General features: G+C 35.3%; 3 protein-coding genes across 11 annotated transcripts; 2 read left to right on the top strand and 1 right to left on the bottom strand.

Moving 5' to 3' along the window:
* Positions 1-165: 165 nt before the first annotated feature.
* Positions 166-2,548, top strand: LOC117601591 (uncharacterized). The gene is made up of 4 exons (XM_034318567.2): positions 166-611; positions 702-1,554; positions 1,629-2,042; positions 2,111-2,548. The coding sequence occupies exons 1-4, from the start codon at positions 483-485 to the stop codon at positions 2,167-2,169; spliced, it is 1,455 nt and encodes a 484-aa protein (XP_034174458.1). The 5' UTR covers positions 166-482; the 3' UTR covers positions 2,170-2,548.
* Positions 2,549-2,932: 384 nt separating this feature from the next.
* Ufd4 (ubiquitin fusion-degradation 4-like) lies at positions 2,933-15,698 on the top strand. Of its 9 annotated transcripts, none has more exons than XM_076688812.1 (22): positions 2,933-3,268; positions 3,800-3,845; positions 3,983-4,122; positions 4,210-4,444; positions 4,511-4,851; positions 4,928-5,981; positions 6,153-6,275; positions 6,992-7,385; positions 7,607-7,642; positions 7,844-8,110; positions 8,180-9,640; positions 9,719-10,005; positions 10,139-10,399; positions 10,478-10,685; positions 10,855-11,055; positions 11,166-11,422; positions 11,551-11,721; positions 11,803-12,009; positions 12,078-12,322; positions 12,392-12,959; positions 13,056-14,092; positions 14,177-15,698. In XM_076688812.1, the coding sequence occupies exons 3-22, from the start codon at positions 3,983-3,985 to the stop codon at positions 14,457-14,459; spliced, it is 7,776 nt and encodes a 2,591-aa protein (XP_076544927.1). In that variant the 5' UTR covers positions 2,933-3,268; positions 3,800-3,845; the 3' UTR covers positions 14,460-15,698. The 9 variants fall into 9 exon arrangements, with proteins under 9 accessions (XP_076544927.1, XP_034174373.1, XP_034174379.1 ...); XM_034318482.2 differs by having other exon boundaries at positions 2,933-3,254; XM_076688813.1 differs by having other exon boundaries at positions 2,934-3,254; positions 11,563-11,721.
* A 117-nt stretch (positions 15,699-15,815) lies between these two features.
* Positions 15,816-17,981, bottom strand: Mdh1 (malate dehydrogenase 1). The gene is made up of 5 exons (XM_034318569.2): positions 17,820-17,981; positions 17,310-17,505; positions 16,686-17,008; positions 16,226-16,603; positions 15,816-16,149 (listed from the first exon to the last, which is right to left on the bottom strand). Exons 1-5 carry the CDS (start codon positions 17,820-17,822, stop codon positions 16,048-16,050), a joined length of 1,002 nt encoding a protein of 333 aa, XP_034174460.1. The 5' UTR covers positions 17,823-17,981; the 3' UTR covers positions 15,816-16,047.
* Positions 17,982-19,285: the final 1,304 nt, after the last annotated feature.

Consider the following 19,285-nt stretch of genomic DNA (forward strand, 5'->3'; position numbering starts at 1 on the left):
ATATACCTATCAAATAAATATTATCTAAATTAAAATGAATCCCATAAATTTCCTGTTATTTATGAATTTTAGTTAAATGTTTGAAAGTTATTCATTCGTTATAATTATTTTGTGTCCTCTGTAATTACAAAAGTAATAATTGCTAATAATCCTCTATATTCGAATGTTAAACGAAGGATAAATTTAGTGTTTTTACTGTTCAATTTTTGAATTTAAAACTCAGTAGTTCAATTGGTGTTTAACGCAAGATAGATGTCGTTGCAAGTTTTTATTTGGAATTTATATTTCCGTTCTTATGTTGACAATTGAAGTCAAGAATTGTGACATTGTATGAGTGGATTTTATTTACGACTTTTATTTACTATCTAATGAGTGTTTATGAGATTTCGTGTCTGTAAAACAGCGAAGGCGATTAGAGGATCAGTTTCATTATCCCATGATTTTCCTTAACTTCTTTACCTATGAAAATACAACTATAAATAATGGAAGGTTTAAAAGTGGAAAAAAGGGTTATGTCAGAAGATCTTGATGTAAAACCACGTGAACCTGTTCTAGTGAGGATTGATAAGAGTGGTTGTGCTCCTCATGACATTCATATTGATAAAAATGAGGTATTAACAAAACATCTATCACATGCCTTTTCCCTTGAACTTTTACTCGTATTTTGATTCAATCAATTTTTTCTAATTTATTTATAATAGTTTCAGATAGGTCGAGCAAGGGAGAATGATGAAATTATTTTGGATACAATGATATCTAGAAAGCATTGTGTTTTAAGATGCGAAGGTAATGAAGAGTGGACCATTAAAGACACAAGTTCTTCTGCTACATATGTTAATAACATTCTTCTTACTTCTGGTGTAAGTAAAAGACTGTTTGATGGAGATATTGTACAATTTAGTACATCTGAAAAATTTAAGTACATATTCACTCTTAGTACTAAGACTGAGCCTCAGAATAAGAGACCTAAATTAGATGAGAAGATACTTGACAATGTTCTTATAGAACAAAAGACATTTGTACAAAATCAAGAATGTCAAAAGAAAGTTCTTAAAGATAAATTGGAAACAAAACAAAAAGAACAAGATGATTTAAAGCTGCAGTTGAAAAAACTTTTAAATCAAGAAGCTATTACTAAAGAAGACACTGAAGATCTTAAAACACGAATTACAGTGTTAGAAAGTAAAATAGAATATGGCAATGTTCAAGAAAAGCATTTACATAAAATGTATGCAGAACTGTTAGAAAAGTTAGAGAATGAAAGAGTTCAATTTGAAAAACGATTAAATGATGAAAAACAAAAATGGGAAGAAGCATTAAATGTGAGTAAACAGGAAAAAGAAATGTTAGAAAAGGAAATGAAAGAACAAATGGAAAAGTTGAGAGTAGAACAGCAGGCTGAATGGAAAAATGTTATGGAAAATGTAGTTAAGGAAGAAAAGAATATACAAGCTCAATTACTAAATGAAAAAACCGTTTTGGAGAAAAAGCTAAAGGAAACAGAAAAAGCCTTAAAGGAAAAAGAAATTAAATCAAAGACAACACGAAATAATGGTAGTTTTTTTCCTAAATGGGCTGTTAAATTTTTAAAGAGAATGCAGAAAAATATATTGATTTTTAATTTACAGATGCAGGTCCTTCTGTGGAGGCAAATGACAGTATAATTTTAGAACTCTTAAATGATCATTCAGAAAATTATATCTTAGAAACAATAGATTTAACAACTTCTACTCAGCTTACTGTAGATACTAATGAAACAGAAGATGTATTTCATAAAGTTGGTGATATAATGGATGAGCAGTTAACTTGTAGTATATGTTCAGAATTGTTTGTTAAAGCAACAACATTACATTGTATGCATACATTTTGTGAGCATTGTATAAATTCATGGATGATCAAGAAAAGGGAATGTCCAGTGTGTAGAACACCAGTGTCAGCAATGAATAGGTCAATAGTTCTTGATAATTTTATTGATAGAATGATAGAAAATTTACCTGCTCAATTTAAAGAAAAAAGGAAACAAGTTATAGAAGAAAGAAGAGGTAAATATATTAAAAAATAGTATTTACAATTGTTATATACATATTATTTAAGTAATTTTCTGTTTCAGCGATGGAACGAAAAACCAAAATTTTAAAAAAATCTGCAGTGAGAAGAATCAAAATTTAATTAACATTAATGTATTTAGGCTAAGAATATTTTTCTAATAGTATTGTTTTTCGTAAGAAATGCATTTTCTTTTAAGTACAAATCTTTTAAAAAGGTAGAGTAGTATCATATTTTTCACACACTGTTCATAATATGTTACAAATCTTATAGAATAAAACGATAGATTGCTTCAATATATCACCGTTACCAAATGAAGGCTTCTTAACGAAGCTTTTGGTGGCGTTACACGTTAATTATAAGTTAAACTTGTATTATACTTTAAAAAGGAACTTTTATTTTTTTTTAAACTGCCAGAAATCGACTATTTTTTTTAATTCGATCCTAGCGTCATCTATACAAAAACGGCTGAAACTACTCAACAACTTACCGATCGATTTTCCGAAACAAGGGAGTACTCACGCGTTTAGTATAGGTGACGACAGGATCGATTTTCAAAGCCACTTAATTTACGGTGGGCTTTTTAAAATACATGTTTACGAATATAAGTTTATCAAGCAAGTATTTTAATAATTGTGTAGTCTTGTGCTGGTTTTGACTGATTTCTAGAAAACAGAAGCATAGGAAATCAAAATTGTGTCTTTTCAATTATGAGTGCGAGGTGTGGTAAAAGAGGAACTCATAAAACAGGTATGACTGTTACAACTATGCTCTCTATCTTGGGGTGTCCGGGAACCCTAAAATCGTTACCCTTTCAAGAACAAAAGCATTTCTAATCTTTTTGTATATGTAGTCACTGATGATTCATATACGATCGGAATTGCATGAGAATCCATGAAAATCTGCCAGGAATTAGTCCTCGAGGTGTTCACTTATGGAAACACGACTTTTAGAGAGTTGCCAGTTGTGATACCTAACTATACTGAACGTCGTGTAAATGGCGAAATATATACGACGGTACTAGGGTAAAGTGAGATCTTTTTGTTCGGAGGAGTGCTTTGTTGGTCCGTTAGTGCGATAAATTTTTCGTGTCGCTGACGGACCAAGCACGACGATATTGTTGCGTTGTTTTTCGCAGTGGAAAACGACACGTCTTTGGAAGGATGGCGACCTGACCCCTTCCAAATAATGGAATACTGTGCACAACGGTACGTTTTTCTGTGTAAGCAGGTCGTATCTACCAAACTATAGATAATTATTTTTTATATATATTGAATTTACAATGTATACCTGCACGGCAACTGTTCCTCTAAATTCCTTCAAGATTACCTGGTGTTATTAAGACAGTGTCACGCGTACAGCCATCGTAATGACAAATTCTTTTCACCTTTTTTTGTACTTCGACGACAAACATTATTTTTACATCGCATTCTTAACCACGTGTTTTTATTTATCGTATATTTATATATTTTTTAATTGTAATTCACTTTTCTAATTACACTTTATTGCATTATTTATACGCTTACGTTTCTCTTGGAGTTGTAAACGATATAGAATTTTGATAATGTAATGCTTAATATAAATATATTCTAGAAAGCTGGTATACTTATTTTTACTTTGTTTTATATTGACTTTTCATAATCTGTTATATACATTTTTTAATGACCTTTTTATTAGTTTTTCAATGGTATGTTAAGTTAATAAAATTTTTTTAATTGTAATATTAATTTTGTTATCCTTACTTTTTTTTCAGATTGTCTGTTTGAATTATATTCTATTGGTGCTATTAAACTTACAAGGTAAGTTCTGTTACATAAAAAAGAAGTTTAAAGTAAGAACTTATATCACATTTTATTTGATCTGATCTATACAAGTATTGAGTCTATTTAAATCATTAATTTATTATAATAATCATTATGTTTTGTAATTTGTTAAGATGGCTGATGTGGATCCTGAAACTTTATTGGAATGGCTTAATATGGGCCAAGGAGATGAAAGAGACATGCAACTAATTGCATTAGAGCAATTATGCATGTTGTTGCTTATGTCTGATAATGTTGATCGATGCTTCGAATGGTATGTCACACATGTTTAAAATAAGTACCTTCTGTTGATAAAATATATATAATATCTATATTCTACATAAAATTATTTATATTCCAGCTGTCCTCCACGCACATTTCTTCCTGCATTATGTAGAATCTTTTTGGATCAACTTGCACCGGATAGTGTTTTAGAAGTGACTGCTCGAGCCATTACATATTATTTCGACCTATCACCAGAATGTATACGCAGAGTAATAGCCATGGAAGGTGCTGTAAGAGGTATATGCAGTCGCTTGTCTGGAGCTGGATTAGGTTCCAGAACTAGTCGGGATTTAGCTGAACAATGTATAAAGGTATTGTATCATTTAGGTGACATTAAATACAACAGTAAAAATATTGTTAATCTTATCTTGTTTTAGGCATTAGAGCTTGTTTGCGCAAGGGAAGCTGGTGCTGTTCTTGAAGCAGGTGGCCTTCCATGTGCTTTATGTTTTATTCGGGAACACGGAGCTCTTGTTCATCGGGATACGCTCCATTCGGCAATGGCTGTCGTTACTCGTTTATGTGGAAAAGTAGAACCACAAGATAAATCTTTACCAGATTGTATCGAAGCGTTATCGACATTACTCAGACACGAAGATGCACACGTTGCTGATGGAGCCCTTCGTTGTTTTGCATCATTGGCTGATAGATTTTCAAGAAGAAATACAGATCCTGCTCCTTTAGCCTCCCATGGATTAGTTTCTGAGCTCTTATATAGGTATCTGATGAATGCAGTTAAATGTTAGTTTCTATATCTGTTTATAATCAACACAATTTTAAATGAAATGTTACAGGTTATCAAATGCAGCAGGACCTGGTACATCAATAGCAGCTACTTCTGGAAATCCCAAAACACCTCCACCATCCAGTACAACTTCAACAATACCTGCTCCAGAAGCAAACTCTTGCGCTTCTGTTTCCACTATAATTAGTCTTTTATCAACACTTTGTAGAGGATCACCTTCTATAACTCACGATCTCTTACGTTCTGAGCTACCAGATGCAATTGAGAAAGCTTTAAAGGGAGACGAACGATGTGCTCTTGATTCTATGAGATTAGTTGATTTATTGTTGGTTTTACTGTTTGAAGGGAGATCAGCGTTAGGACGTAATACGAGTGGAGGCCCATCGGGTCCTTTATTACCACGATTCAGACGGCCAGAAAGTGCCGGAGAAAAATCTCACAGGCAGCTAATTGATTGCATTCGATCGAAAGATACAGATGCATTAATAGAAGCTATAGATTCCGGAGGCATTGGAGTTAATTTTATGGACGACGTTGGACAGACATTGCTTAATTGGGCGTCTGCTTTTGGAACTCAAGAAATGGTTGAATTCTTATGTGATAGAGGGGCGGATGTTAATAAAGGTCAAAGATCGTCTAGTCTACATTATGCTGCTTGTTTTGGAAGACCAGCTATCGCTAAAGTATTACTTAGACACGGAGCAAATCCAGATTTACGAGATGAAGATGGAAAAACACCACTAGATAAAGCTAGAGAGCGTGTAGACGAAGGGCATAGAGAAGTTGCAGCTATATTACAATCTCCTGGCGAGTGGATGTTACCAAATCAAGAGCACAGAAAGCCAGAGACAGAAACCGAATTTACAGAACCAAAAGGTGATCCTGAAATGGCTCCAGTTTATTTAAAAAGGCTTTTACCGGTATTCTGCGCGACATTTCAATCATCAATGTTGCCCAGCGTTAGAAAAGCCAGTTTAAGTTTAATTAGAAAAATGGTGCACTATATTCAGTCGGAATTACTTGTCGAAACATGCGGTTCCGATAGAACAGGAAGCTGTGGTGCTATGCTGGTGGAAGTAATTGCCAGTGTTTTGGATAACGAGGTAAATTCAGAATTATTTTATAGAAATTTATATTTTCTTATTTTACATGAATTTCTTTAGGTCCTGTGATATACATAGGATTAATTAATACATTAAAAATATTTAGTATTCATGCAGGCAGGCAGGCAGCGAAACAGACAATACTAGCGATTTAGTTAAGATTGTTCACAGGAGCTTGAGATAATAGCACCATCACCACCACCTCCGCCTCTCAAGCCGATAATTGGCCCAAAATTGCGTTGTCTCTCATCGCGCAAGTCTTCCAGTTCCCTGAACTACATTGTTGATAAGACGGTAACGTCTGTTCTATATTTGCCAGTCATTAGTTGAAAAGTCCTTTGTGTCCCCTCTATGCTACTCGTGAACTTCACGATGTTTTTTTTTTTACTAGTTCATTAATAATTTATGCAAAGATTTCGTTTACTATTAACATAATGTATTTATGACACAATTTATATAAAGGGTGAAATCTAACAAACGTACGCATGTTTAATTCCTTTGCTGGTCAAATGTTTTTGAAATAATATCATATGCAAATACAATTGGTATGTAGAATCTATGTGCAATATATTCTTTAATACAGAACTTGACATAAGAGGACAGATAGGGAAAAAATTGTTTAACTAAGTAACAGCAAAGGACCCTGACAAAATTTTTCACTGAATGGCCAATTGCTATAAACAGGTATTAATCATAATAGATTAGACACGAAGCTGGTTGTCCACTTCTGTCGACTGTCTGCCTGCTGCTGATGGAATTAATCGGCATTTGCTTGTCATTTCATTCGGTCGCGTAATCGTTTTGCTCATACATAAATTTGTGCTGTTCTATTCCGTGTTACATAGACTATGAGTCAGTAAAAGTACCATAAACGTTATGTTACATATAAACTTGTATTGTTTTATATCAAACTAAGAAAGAAGGACCAAAATCATTTGTTTTACTTAACTGGATTTTGAATATTTATAGGAAGAATTGCATTTAAAACATTTTTATTTTAATCTTAATAGGAGGATGAAGATGGACACTTAGTGGTTTTGCAAATGATACAAGATTTGATGATAAAAGGGAAAGATGAATTTCTAGAACATTTTGCTCGTCTGGGAGTCTTTTCGAAAGTTGCTGCACTAGCCGGACCACAAGAAACTACTCCAGAGCCAGAGGCAGAATCAAATCAATCCGAAGAGCAAAGAATGGAAGACGCTAAAGAACTTTTAATTGGAAGAGCTTACCATTGGGGAGATTGGTGTATTTGCAGAGGACGCGATTGCTTATACGTATGGTCGTATGCAGCCGCTTTAGAATTATCAAATGGAAGCAATGGATGGTTTAGGTTTATACTCGATGGAAAATTAGCAACAATGTACTCAAGTGGAAGTCCAGAGGGAGGGACAGATACTTCAGGTGCGTTTTATTCCTACTGTCATATATCATCACCTATGTCTCGTCCATCTTGCCACTGTCTTTCTTGTTAAAATGTTCCTTTTCACCTCCACACACCCCCATCGCGCCAGATAAATTGGCTCTTTTCAGATCACTTTTTTTATGTTATATCTTTTCATTTGTGATTAACTTCCGCGAGGGGTATAGTTTAGTAAATAACTGGTTTTACTAACTGCCTACAGGAAAAGGGAGGAACACAGAGTCGCTAACCACTGAAGGTAGGTACATATAATGTTCAACTCGCCTAGTTGTGCACGCTAATCCTACCCTTCAGTGTATATCATCAGTTGCATGAAAATTCCTTTATTTCTACTGAATTTATATACATTTTCTTCCACAACATTATTCGGTTCATTGAAAATTTTCACACCGCTCGTGGTCGTTCTATTGTATCAATGATTAGCATGCATAATTTTCAGAGAATCGCGGCGAATTTTTGGAGAAATTACAAAGAGCACGTAGCCAAGTGAAACCGAATTCAGTGAGTCAGCCCGTATTATCACGTCCTGGTACGACTCGGTTAGTTGTAGGAAATTGGGCGTTATCTAGTAGAAAAGAAAGCGAATTGTGTATACATAATAGCGATGGTCAGCAGCAAGCAACTATTTTAAGAGAAGATTTACCAGGATTTATTTTTGAGTCAAATCGAGGTACAAAGCATTCCTTCACAGCAGAAACAAGTTTGGGTAGGTAGACATTTTCTTTCTAAATGTTTAGCTATATTGACCAACTTACACCTCCTGATTTGTTTATAGGCCCAGAATTTGTATCAGGATGGGCTGGCAAAAGGGGCAAAAGATTAAGATCAAAAATTGAAGCTATTAAACAAAAAGTTAAAGTACAAGCTCAAGATATTTATGAATGTTATTTTAAAGCTGCACAGGCACAGCCACGCGGAGTAGTCGCTAAGCTAGGGGCTATTGTTAATCAAATAGAAAAAGCTTGCCAAAAACAACAGTCAGGTAATCGCGAATGGCGCAACATATTACTAAGCGCGCTAGATGAACTTAAAGCTTTACTGAACGAAGAAGGACGAGTTTCTGCTTACGAGCTGCATTCTAGCGGTCTCGTACAAACTTTACTTGCGCTGTTAGCAGCTCCGCCGGGCCCGCAACCACCAACATTGAGAGCAACAAAACTTAGAATGCAAAGAATAGCAGTATTCAAAAATTGCTTCCATTCGAAGGATGCTAATAAAGAACATAATTCCGCTAAAATTCTAGTCCAAAAGTTAGTTTCAGTATTGGAATCTATTGAGAAATTGCCTGTTTATTTATACGACACCCCAGGCTCTGGCTATGGCTTACAAATTTTAACTAGAAGATTACGTTTCCGATTAGAAAAAGCAACTGGTGAAAGTTCTTTAATAGACAGATCTGGTCGGAGTTTAAAGATGGAACCGTTGAGCACTATACAACAATTAGAGAGTCATTTATTAAAAATGGTAGCAAAGCAATGGCACGATCACGATAGGTCAACATTTACATTTGTTAAGAAACTGAAAGAAGGCAATAGAATAACGTTTAAATACCAGTATGACTTTGATGAAAATGGTTTGTTATACTGGATTGGTACAAACGCAAAAACTTGTTCTGAATGGGTGAATCCTGGTCAATACGGTTTAGTTGTTGTTACATCAAGTAACGGAAGGAATCTACCTTACGGTCATCTTGAAGATATTCTAAGTCGTGACCCGTCAGCTTTAAATTGTCATACAAATGACGATAGGCGCGCGTGGTTTTCAATCGATTTAGGAGTCTGGATTATTCCAAGTGCTTACACACTGAGACATGCAAGAGGTTACGGTAGAAGTGCCTTGCGGAATTGGATGTTCCAGGCATCGAAGGATGGTGTAACTTGGACGACACTATATGCTCATGTAGATGATCCATCATTAAACGAGCCTGGCAGCACAGCCACTTGGACATTGGAACCGCCGGCCGATGAAACGCAAGGCTGGCGTCATTTACGATTGCAACAAATCGGAAAGAACGCTTCTGGTCAAACACATTATTTGTCTGTGTCTGGATTTGAAGTTTACGGTGAGGTTACTGGAGTCTGCGAGGATTTAGGACGCGCTGCTAGAGAAGCTGAAGCTGGAGTTCGAAAACAACGGAGATTAATTAAATCCCAAGTTCTTCGTCATTTGGTTGCTGGTGCTAGGGTAGCTAGAGGTTTAGATTGGAAATGGAGAGATCAGGATGGTGTTCCACCAGGTATAACACTTAAAATAACGCGATTTAATATTATTTTTATACAATTGACGCTTTAATAAATATTTTGTACGTTCTTAGGCGAAGGTACCGTAACAGGAGAATTGCATAATGGTTGGATAGATGTAACATGGGATCATGGTGGTTCCAATTCTTATAGAATGGGTGCAGAGGGGAAATTTGATCTAAGATTGGTTGGAAGTGGTCTTGATACGGATAATGGAACCAAAAATAAAAGCGGTGGTGGAGTTTTAACTGGACGAAAATCGAGTAGCACCCCTAGTTTACCAGATTGCACCGATACCGCGATGCGTGGCTCGGTAGCTTCAACGGATCAAGCAGCAAGTGCTGATAACCTTGCAGCTAAGGTATGATTTAGAATGTTCATTATTGTTTAGAATCTAATTATTGTTTATTCAAAACATTGAAATGTGTTATAATTAATTAGCATAAAGAATCACTTATTCGATGTAGTTTTAATATCGCGTTTGTAATAAACAGCAAGCCGCTGAATCGATAGCAGAAAGTGTGCTATCGGTCGCTCGTGCCGAGGCGGTTGTTGCTGTAACCGGCGAAGGTGGAGCAAATTCAACGGGCGAACTGTCTGTTGTATTACATCCCAGGCCTGACACTACCGTGACAAGTGATCTGGCAACAATTGTTGAAAGTCTTGCCCTTAACACTGATTGTCCTGCCAACAGTAACAGCAATCGTGCGTCTAGTAGTACAAAGCCATTTTTTGCTACTGTGCGAGGAAACAAGGTGTGAAACTCGCTCGTTTATTAAAATAACCATTAGCATGTATATGTATAATTGTTTTAAATTTTAATATTTTTACAGCCGGGGGCTGGTTTATTGAGTCTTGAAGCTACTGAAGTATTAGACCGCGTCAGGGAAGGAGCTGACAGATTACGTAACAACACTAACAGCTTCTTGAGCGGTGAATTACTTAGTTTAGTGCCTGTTAGAATCAGCGTGGCGGGTGAATTAGAGGAGAATTCATTGAGAATAAAGTCTGTTCAAAGGCATCATTCAGCAATTACCGATGGTATGATTAAAATTGATCTCTCTTTCATTTATACATTTAATCTTCCTCCTTTTCCTTTTGTTTAAATGAAATAATCATGCAAACTAAATGCGATGTTATTAGTGTTCTGTTATTCACATAAGTTTTTTTGTAATTAACCATAAAGCTAAGCGTGTTTTCCCTGAACTAGCTACCAAAGAATGTAGTCGGGACAAAGAAGCTAGCTCATCTACGCAAAATACAGCAGGAGGATGTCCTGTTGTTGTTACCAATCCCATGTCTGTGTCTGTTCCCAATCTTGCTTGTTCTGATGCTAACAATACACTGGAACCAACAGCTGCAACTGGTTTATTGGAAACATTTGCGGCAATGGCGCGAAGACGAACTTTGGGTCAGTGCCTACGTGTATTGCTTAATAATATTTATATTAATTATTCGTGTTTTTGTCTTTTAATGATTTAGATTAATAGCTATACGATTCAATGATACAAATTTTTGTAGGACCTACAGGTGGACAGCATATTGCTTCTAATTCTAATACTGGTTCAAATTCACGTGGACCTAATTCAGTATCGAGTTTAGTTCGACTTGCCCTAAGTCCTAATTTTCCTGGCGGTTTACTTAGTACAGCTCAAAGTTATCCAAGTTTAACCAGTAGTGGTCAAGTAGCTGGTAGTGGTGTCACGACAACTACTGGACCCGGCTTAGGACAAGCACTTACAATGTCGTTGACTAGTACAAGTAGTGATAGCGAACAGGTAAAAATTAGTGTACAATAGAAAGTAATTTAAAAAAATATATATATTTCTATCAAATATTTCCAATTGTACACTATGAATATAGCATTTAAAATGAAATATATGATTTTATATAATGTAATAAGCAGTTGTGGCTACAGGTCAGTCTTGAAGACTTTTTGGAATCTTGTGGAGGTGTTGCAAGTTCTAGCGTTGGTGGAGGTAGAACAACAGGTGGACCAACTCTTCTGACCGAATTAGAAGATGACGAGGATGGCGTGCTTGAAGAAGAAGAGGATAATGATGAAAATGATCAAGAGGTAAGTTGAAAAAAATAACCTGAAAAGCAAAGGAGTAAGAAAAATGATTTTTAATTGCGAGTTGTCCATTCTTTTCAATAGGAAGATGACGAAGAAAACGAAGAAGAAGGAGATGGTTGCGATGCTGATTACGAAGAGGTTATGGTTAGTCGCAATCTCCTGGCAGCTTTTATGGAAGAAGAAAGCAGCAAGAGACGTGCTTGGGACGACGAGTTTGTTCTTAAACGTCAATTTTCTGCTTTGATCCCAGCCTTCGATCCACGACCCGGACGAACAAACATCAATCAGGTATGTTCGGTAAAAATATTAAAAGGCCGTTCGTGTAAGTTAATGTTATTACGAAATTCTATTTCCAGACAACTGACTTGGAAATTCCACCACCTGGCAGTGAAACTCAATCAAGTACACGGTCTGGATCATTGTCAATGCCTAGACTTTCTTTAACATTGAAAGGTCCAGGACTTCCAGGAGTGCCAGACGTTGAATTACCCCTTACAGAACCACACGCCAGTATTTTCAAAACGGTACAAGAATTAATGCAACTAACTGAATTGGGCAGCCGGCAAGAAAAATTAAGAAGAATATGGGAACCAACTTACACGTAATATATTTATTTATTAATAAAAAATTTTATTATTTCTACTGTTATATTAAACTTATATTTTTGTAGTATAATATATAAAGAATCTAGAGACGAAGAATCGTCTGGAAGAGCTACGCCAATTGTAACATTATATTCCCGAAGTACCACTCAAAGCTCTTCAGTTTGTACGGTAGAAGACGTTTTACAGCTTCTGAGGCACGTTTATGTATTGAGTACTACTCGTGACGACGGTAAACACGTTGATTATGAAAACGAGGAATCACCGTGTTGGGTTCATCCCGATGATTTCACTTCAAAGAAAATCACAAATAAAATAGTACAACAAATTCAAGATCCTTTAGCACTAGCTGCTGGAGCTTTGCCAAACTGGTGCGAGGAATTAGCAAGGAGTTGTCCATTTTTATTACCATTTGAAACTAGACGACTGTACTTTAGTTGTACCGCTTTTGGAGCGTCCCGATCTATTGTATGGCTTCAAACACAAAGAGATGCGGTTCTTGAAAGACAAAGAACACCTGGTTTGAGTCCACGTCGCGATGATATTCACGAATTTCGTGTGGGTAGACTCAAACATGAAAGAGTCAGTGTACCTAGGGGAGAGAAATTATTAGACTGGGCAGAACAAGTAATGAAGGTAAATTAATTCTGTAAAATTTATTTGAAAAAATATCGACTTATTTGTTGTATTTAATATATATATATATTTTTTTTTTTTTATTATGTATCATAGGTCCATGCAAATCGGAAAAGTATATTAGAAGTTGAATTTATCGGTGAAGAAGGAACAGGTCTGGGACCCACGTTAGAGTTTTTCGCATTAGTTGCTGCAGAGTTACAGCGCAAAGACTTGGGTTTATGGCTGTGCGATGACGAAGAAATACATGATACAGAACAGTCACATGTTTCTGGAGAGCAGGTTCGACCTGCAGGATATTATGTAACTCGACCAAGTGGATTATTCCCAGCACCTTTACCACAGGATTCGGTAACTTGTGATCGTGCTGTTCGATACTTCTGGTTCTTGGGTGTGTTCCTGGCAAAAGTTTTGCAGGATAATAGATTAGTAGATTTGCCGTTGTCCCGTCCTTTCTTAAAATTAATGTGTCACGGAGACATTACAAATAATGTGAATGAAAAAATTGGTCTTAGTGGTATAACTCAAGAAAGTATGTCATCAAGTATGTCGAGTAGCTTTATATCAGAAGAAGGTGAAACAGACGTAACATATTCTTCGTTAGAACCACCTCCATGGTATTCTGGATTATTAGATATCGAAGATCTTGTATTCGTCGATCCGGTGAGAGGAGAGTTTTTAAAAGAAATACAAGCATCAGTTGCTAAACGTGATAGATCGCTTTCGGATAGTCATAATACTACTGACGAAGAAACGTCGTTGAATATTACTCATCCATCTGGAATGTCAGTGCCTATTGAAGATTTGGCTTTAACAATGACATATTCTCCTAGTTCGAAAGTGTTTGGATACGAGCATGTGGAATTAATAGAAGGATGTGCAGAGACATCAGTAACTGTGCAGAATGCGAAAGAGTACGCGGAGATGACAATTAATTATTGTCTCGATCGAGGAGTCTCTAGACAACTTGAATCATTTAAAGCCGGTTTTTCAAAAGTCTTCCCAATGGAAAAACTTCATGCTTTCAGTCCGGAAGAAGTAAGGGCTATGCTTTGCGGAGAACAAAATCCACAATGGACCAGAGAAGATTTGCTCAATTACACTGAGCCAAAACTTGGTTATACAAGAGAAAGGTGAGATTATTTTAAATACATTTAAGGTTCGTATTTTTAACAGCGTACTTTATTAAACTTAATATTCTATTCTTATTGCTACAGCCCTGGTTTCCAAAGATTCGTCAATGTTTTACTCTCACTGACTGGTCCAGAAAGAAAAGCTTTCTTACAATTTGCTACTGGATGTTCAGCTTTACCTCCTGGAGGATTATGTAATTTACATCCTAGATTGACTGTCGTACGAAAAGTAGACGCTGGATCAGGTGGTTACCCCTCTGTTAACACCTGTGTTCATTATTTAAAGTTGCCAGAGTATCCTACTGAAGAAATACTTAAAGAAAGACTCTTAGCTGCAACCAGAGAGAGAGGATTTCACTTAAATTAAGCTCGTCTCTATTCGAGCAAAGAACTGTTAACGATAATATTATCAAAAATACTTGCGCTTAAAACGTGTGACTTGAACTTTGCTAATCGAATCGTACAACTTATGTATAAAAGCAAAGTTTGGCCTTGATGTCACTTGGATAACCTAAAAATGTAGTCTAATAGGAATCAGTACAGGTTTAAACGAATGATTTAATTACATAACCTGGAACGGTATCGTGTATAATATTTAAATAAATCAGTAAGAATTCTCATTGTATTACGAATATTTAAGTATATAAAATATCACGTATTAATGTTATGTTCAAAGTTGTCCATTTTAATGGAAATCTATAATGAAACAAATACCATCAAATTACGTTGCTTTAACAACTTGGGTATTTAAAATTTTGTAGTAGTAAATTTTTTAAACTTACGTAAAAATTTGCTACAAAACTGTAATATATATACATATATATTTAAATGACAAAATAATGAAGAGTTACGCTATTATGTATTCTCGTGGGCTATCCGTTCCAGGTAATAATCATAAATATATTACGAATTTGTCCAATACAATAGAAATTGTATTTTCTCAACAACTGTAATTTATGCGAGTGTTTTCAAGTATATTTGCTGTCCTCGTGGAACAAAAACTTTACAGTTCCTCATTTTAGAACGAATGTTCGTACTGTCTTCTTTGTGAAGTATTGTTGTGCTTGAAAGTGATCCATATGGGAAAAGGCACCTTTGATGAAAATTTCTATTTTCTTTATCAGAATATTTCTGTGGTACATCACGTGTATCGCAGAGGTATATTACAACGCGCGACAAGATGTGAAACAAAATTGACTCGTGCAAAGTGCTAAGTTTTTATTATCACAATGATGTTTCTTAGCATCTAGACCAATTTTCACAGCTTCAAATGTTTATCCTTTTAATTCACTATCAATATGCATTATCATGTTTCTAAAGGTATAGAAAGGTCCGATTATAAAAAGGAGTAATAAAAAAGACGTGATGAAACATTTTGATGAAAGCATTATTGAAGACTTGGCAAGCTGAGCACTCTGCATCTTTGTACAATATGCTACTTAATGCTCACTCAATAATTATAATTATAGGCGGAAATCAGTATACTTGTAATAATAGTGTCTAGAAAAAAATATGAAGATAATATAAATGTGAAAACAGATTGATTAATGATATCGATATGAGAAATAGTTACTATTACTGTAATATAAATTATTATTGATTCTTGGGGAAAAGAATAAAAAAAAAAAAACGTTATAAAGTACAACATGGTTTTCAATATAATTTGTTACATGTTTTATACAATCTATGAATATAAATGTATATAATTAACAATTCATGTGCCATTTAGAAAAGATACGCACTTCATTAGATCCCATATAACATACATATAATCAATACATATATGTACATATATCATTAATATATTATATATATATATTTGAATGTTCCATAAAGCCACCACAGTCTATGTATCATGTATCACGATTTATATATTTGGCAAAATTTTAATATCAATTTCTTCATAATTTTGCTGAAACAGGTAAGCCGCTTTCAGAATGATCTGTTGATTTTAGTCACTTGCTTTGCAGCACTTTGTTTGCTTCTGCACGTTCCTCTTCCAACTCTTTAGATGTGATATTTAACTTTGATCTGGCAGAATCACTAATCGGAAGTCCCTGAAACAATAATATAAGTGTAAATTACTACCTAAAATATATTTAGATAATAGTAATTATAAAAAGAAGTATTTACTTGAACAATTTGGTACTGTCCGTTTTGTATAGTGACTGGAAATGAGAATACCAAATCCTTTGGAATTCCATAACTACCATCGGACAACACACCCATGCTAACCCATTCACCTGGCTTAGTACCAACCCACCAATCTCTCATGTGATCTCCAGCTGCTTTGGCAGCAGACATTGCAGATGACATTTTTCTAGCAGCAATTACAGCTGCACCACGTTTCTGAATTGTTTCCACAAAGGTGGTATTTAACCAGTTGTCATTGTTTATAGCTTTAGGTACTGGTACAGTTCCAGATTTAAGGGCTGCAGTAGCATGGGAAGCATCAGGATATTGAGTTGAACTGTGATTACCCCAAATAATTGTATTCTTTACTTTATCAACCTGTTTAAAAAAACGAAATTCTTTTATATCTTGAATCATTTGGTAGAATATATGTACATATTAGAATTAGAATTGGAATTACTTGAACACCCAATCGTGCAGCTAAAGCTGCTTGAGCACGATTTTGATCTAATCTAGTCATTGCAGTAAAATTTTGTTTTGGGATAGATGGTGCATAATGAGAGCAGATCAAAGCATTTGTATTAGCAGGATTGCCAACAACCAAGATCTTAACATCTTTTTTAGCATATTTATTTAATGCTTCTCCTTGCACTTTGAAAATTTCTGCATTAGCTGCTAAAAGGTCTTTTCGTTCCATACCTTCTTTTCTGGGCATTGCTCCAACAAGAAAAGCTGCAGCTACATCTTTAAAAGCTGCAGCTGGATCAGCTGTTGGAGTAATTTCTAGAAGTGAAACATATAAGTTCATCATTTTGTTTCTAATTAGATTAACTTACATTTTTATGAGGATTTGTTCTATTAAAAAAAAACTAGATAATTTAAATGGTTCAGCTATTATATATCAGCATTATGTAATAACTACTTTTTTAAAAATATATAGATTAAATACATTTAACGGTGTCACCAAGTTTATCTGAGATACTGTGATATCATTTAAATATTTACTTGCAAAATGCCCATATAATTATGATGTAGTGAAATATATTATTAGTAATCATTCATCTAATAATTCTGATTATTTTACCCCTTAAAAGTGGGAGAGCTAAATCTTGTAGTTCCATAACTACCCCCTCTAATACTTTCATCATGACTGGAATATCTAATAAACGAAGATTAATTGGTTGATCTGGACCAAAAACTGAACCAGCAGCAAGCTGGTACAATAGAGAATAGGCAATTTGCCCTGCAGCCCCAGTAACCACCACATTTATTGGTTCTGTCTAAAAGAATAAAGAAAATAATTTAATTGCACATACATATTATTCAGAAATCAGGTAATAATTGCCCGTTACTGTGAATATAATAATAATAATTACTATTATTTTTGTTAGTTAATAATTGTTTCTACAGTCGGCTAGAGTAAATGTGATATTCAGAGAAATTAATGAATGTTAAATTAGAAACAATCAGTATTTGCAAAGATTATTGAAGGTCGAATGTAGGTTACGTAAATACAGTGCAGAATATAATGTTTTCAAATATTTATAATTATTTTATAGCAAAAAATGATTAACATGCGACATTTACAACTTACCATTTTAAGTAGTACTTTTCTGGAACAGAATAATTTTAAAAGAACTCAAAAACAGTTATCGAACTCTCCAGGAGTACTAAGGTCAATCAGAACGATTGGAGTCTTGGAGTAATCACATTGACAGTGAGTGGTCTGGAAGATAGATTCGAATTCGAACGATTCCGTTGGAGGCCAAACGTTTGAATTAATTTATATCATATTTTAGCCATTATACTGTTCAATTTATACATTGTTAATTACGTATTACAAACATATAATATTTACATTATTTAATAAAACCGAAATTATGGTGTAAACTCAATATTTTTTGCTAAATAATTCATAAATTAAGTTCCCGCTTTTTTTCCTTTGGTACACGTTCAACTTCCTGTACAATTTATTTTAAATAAAAGATACAAGATAACGTTTGTAACAAATTACTTCCTTTATAATTAGCAATTTTATTTCAGTCATAATGTGAGCCGAAACTTTTTAGCAATTTTTTATAATAAACAGATTTTGCGATAAATGATAACTGTAACAGATTGGAAATCGTTTATAATTCACAAATATATAATTTTCATTGTTTGTGAGTGAATAATTTCTTAATTACTTACAAGTTTGCTTTATAATAAATAATTGTAGTGCGCATGCGCTACAGATCCGGGCGTACCCATCACTACCTCGAACAAGTGAGTTTCACGATTTGTTCGTTTTTAGGTCTTATATTTCGCTAAACTCGGTCGTACCCATCACTATCCCGAACAAGTGAGTTTCACGATTTGTTCGTTTTTAGGTCTTATATTTCGCTAGATCCGGTCGTACCCATCACTATCCCGAACAAGTGAGTTCCACGATTTGTTCGTTTTTAGGTCTTATATTTCGCTATTTGCCTCGGGGTCTCAGATACCCCGAATGCCGTAGCGTCGATAAGCAAAGAATGTTATCGGTGCTTCGGGGTCCCTGACACCCCGGTAACACAATATCGGTATGTAGCGTCTCCTGTACCTTGGGGTCTCAGATACCCCGAATGCCGTAGCGTCGGTAAGCAAAGAATGTTATCGGTGCTTCGGGGTCCCTGACACCCCGGTAACATAATATCGGTATGTAGCGTCTCCTGTACCTTGGGGTCTCAGATACCCCGAATGCCGTAGCGTCGGTAAGCAAAGAATGTTATCGGTGCTTCGGGGTCCCTGACACCCCGGACGCCAAAATGTCGTTGTGCAAACAGTGTCATTGGTGCTTCGGGGTGCCTGACACCCAAAGATGATATGTCGGTGTGCAGAGATAGTCACTCGTGCTTCGGGGTCCTTGACACCCCACTGGCATAATATCGATATGAAGCGTCACCCGCACCTAGGGGTCTCAGGTAACCCATATGGCGTAGCGTCGGTAAGCAAAGAGTGTTATCGGTGCTTCGGGGTCCCTGACACCCCGGACGCCAAAATGTCGTTATACAAATAGTGTCATCGGTGCTTCGGGGTTTC

Source organism: Osmia lignaria, chromosome 6 (genome assembly GCF_051020975.1).
Source record: "Osmia lignaria lignaria isolate PbOS001 chromosome 6, iyOsmLign1, whole genome shotgun sequence".
Taxonomy (NCBI): Eukaryota; Metazoa; Arthropoda; class Insecta; order Hymenoptera; family Megachilidae; genus Osmia; species Osmia lignaria.

Coding starts and splice junctions, on each gene's coding strand:
- LOC117601591 (XM_034318567.2), top strand. CDS start 483: ATGGAAGGTTTAAAAGTGGAAAAAAGGGTTATGTCAGAAGATCTTGAT. Junction 612..701: donor TTCATATTGATAAAAATGAG/GTATTAACAAAA, acceptor TATTTATAATAG/TTTCAGATAGGTCGAGCAAG. Junction 1,555..1,628: donor AAAGACAACACGAAATAATG/GTAGTTTTTTTC, acceptor TTTAATTTACAG/ATGCAGGTCCTTCTGTGGAG.
- Ufd4 (XM_076688812.1), top strand. CDS start 3,983: ATGGCTGATGTGGATCCTGAAACTTTATTGGAATGGCTTAATATGGGC. Junction 9,641..9,718: donor TCAGGATGGTGTTCCACCAG/GTATAACACTTA, acceptor GTACGTTCTTAG/GCGAAGGTACCGTAACAGGA. Junction 10,686..10,854: donor TCATTCAGCAATTACCGATG/GTATGATTAAAA, acceptor TCCCTGAACTAG/CTACCAAAGAATGTAGTCGG.
- Mdh1 (XM_034318569.2), bottom strand. Junction 16,604..16,685: donor CTGCACGATTGGGTGTTCAA/GTAATTCCAATT, acceptor TTTTTTAAACAG/GTTGATAAAGTAAAGAATAC. Junction 16,150..16,225: donor GACAGTACCAAATTGTTCAA/GTAAATACTTCT, acceptor TTATTGTTTCAG/GGACTTCCGATTAGTGATTC.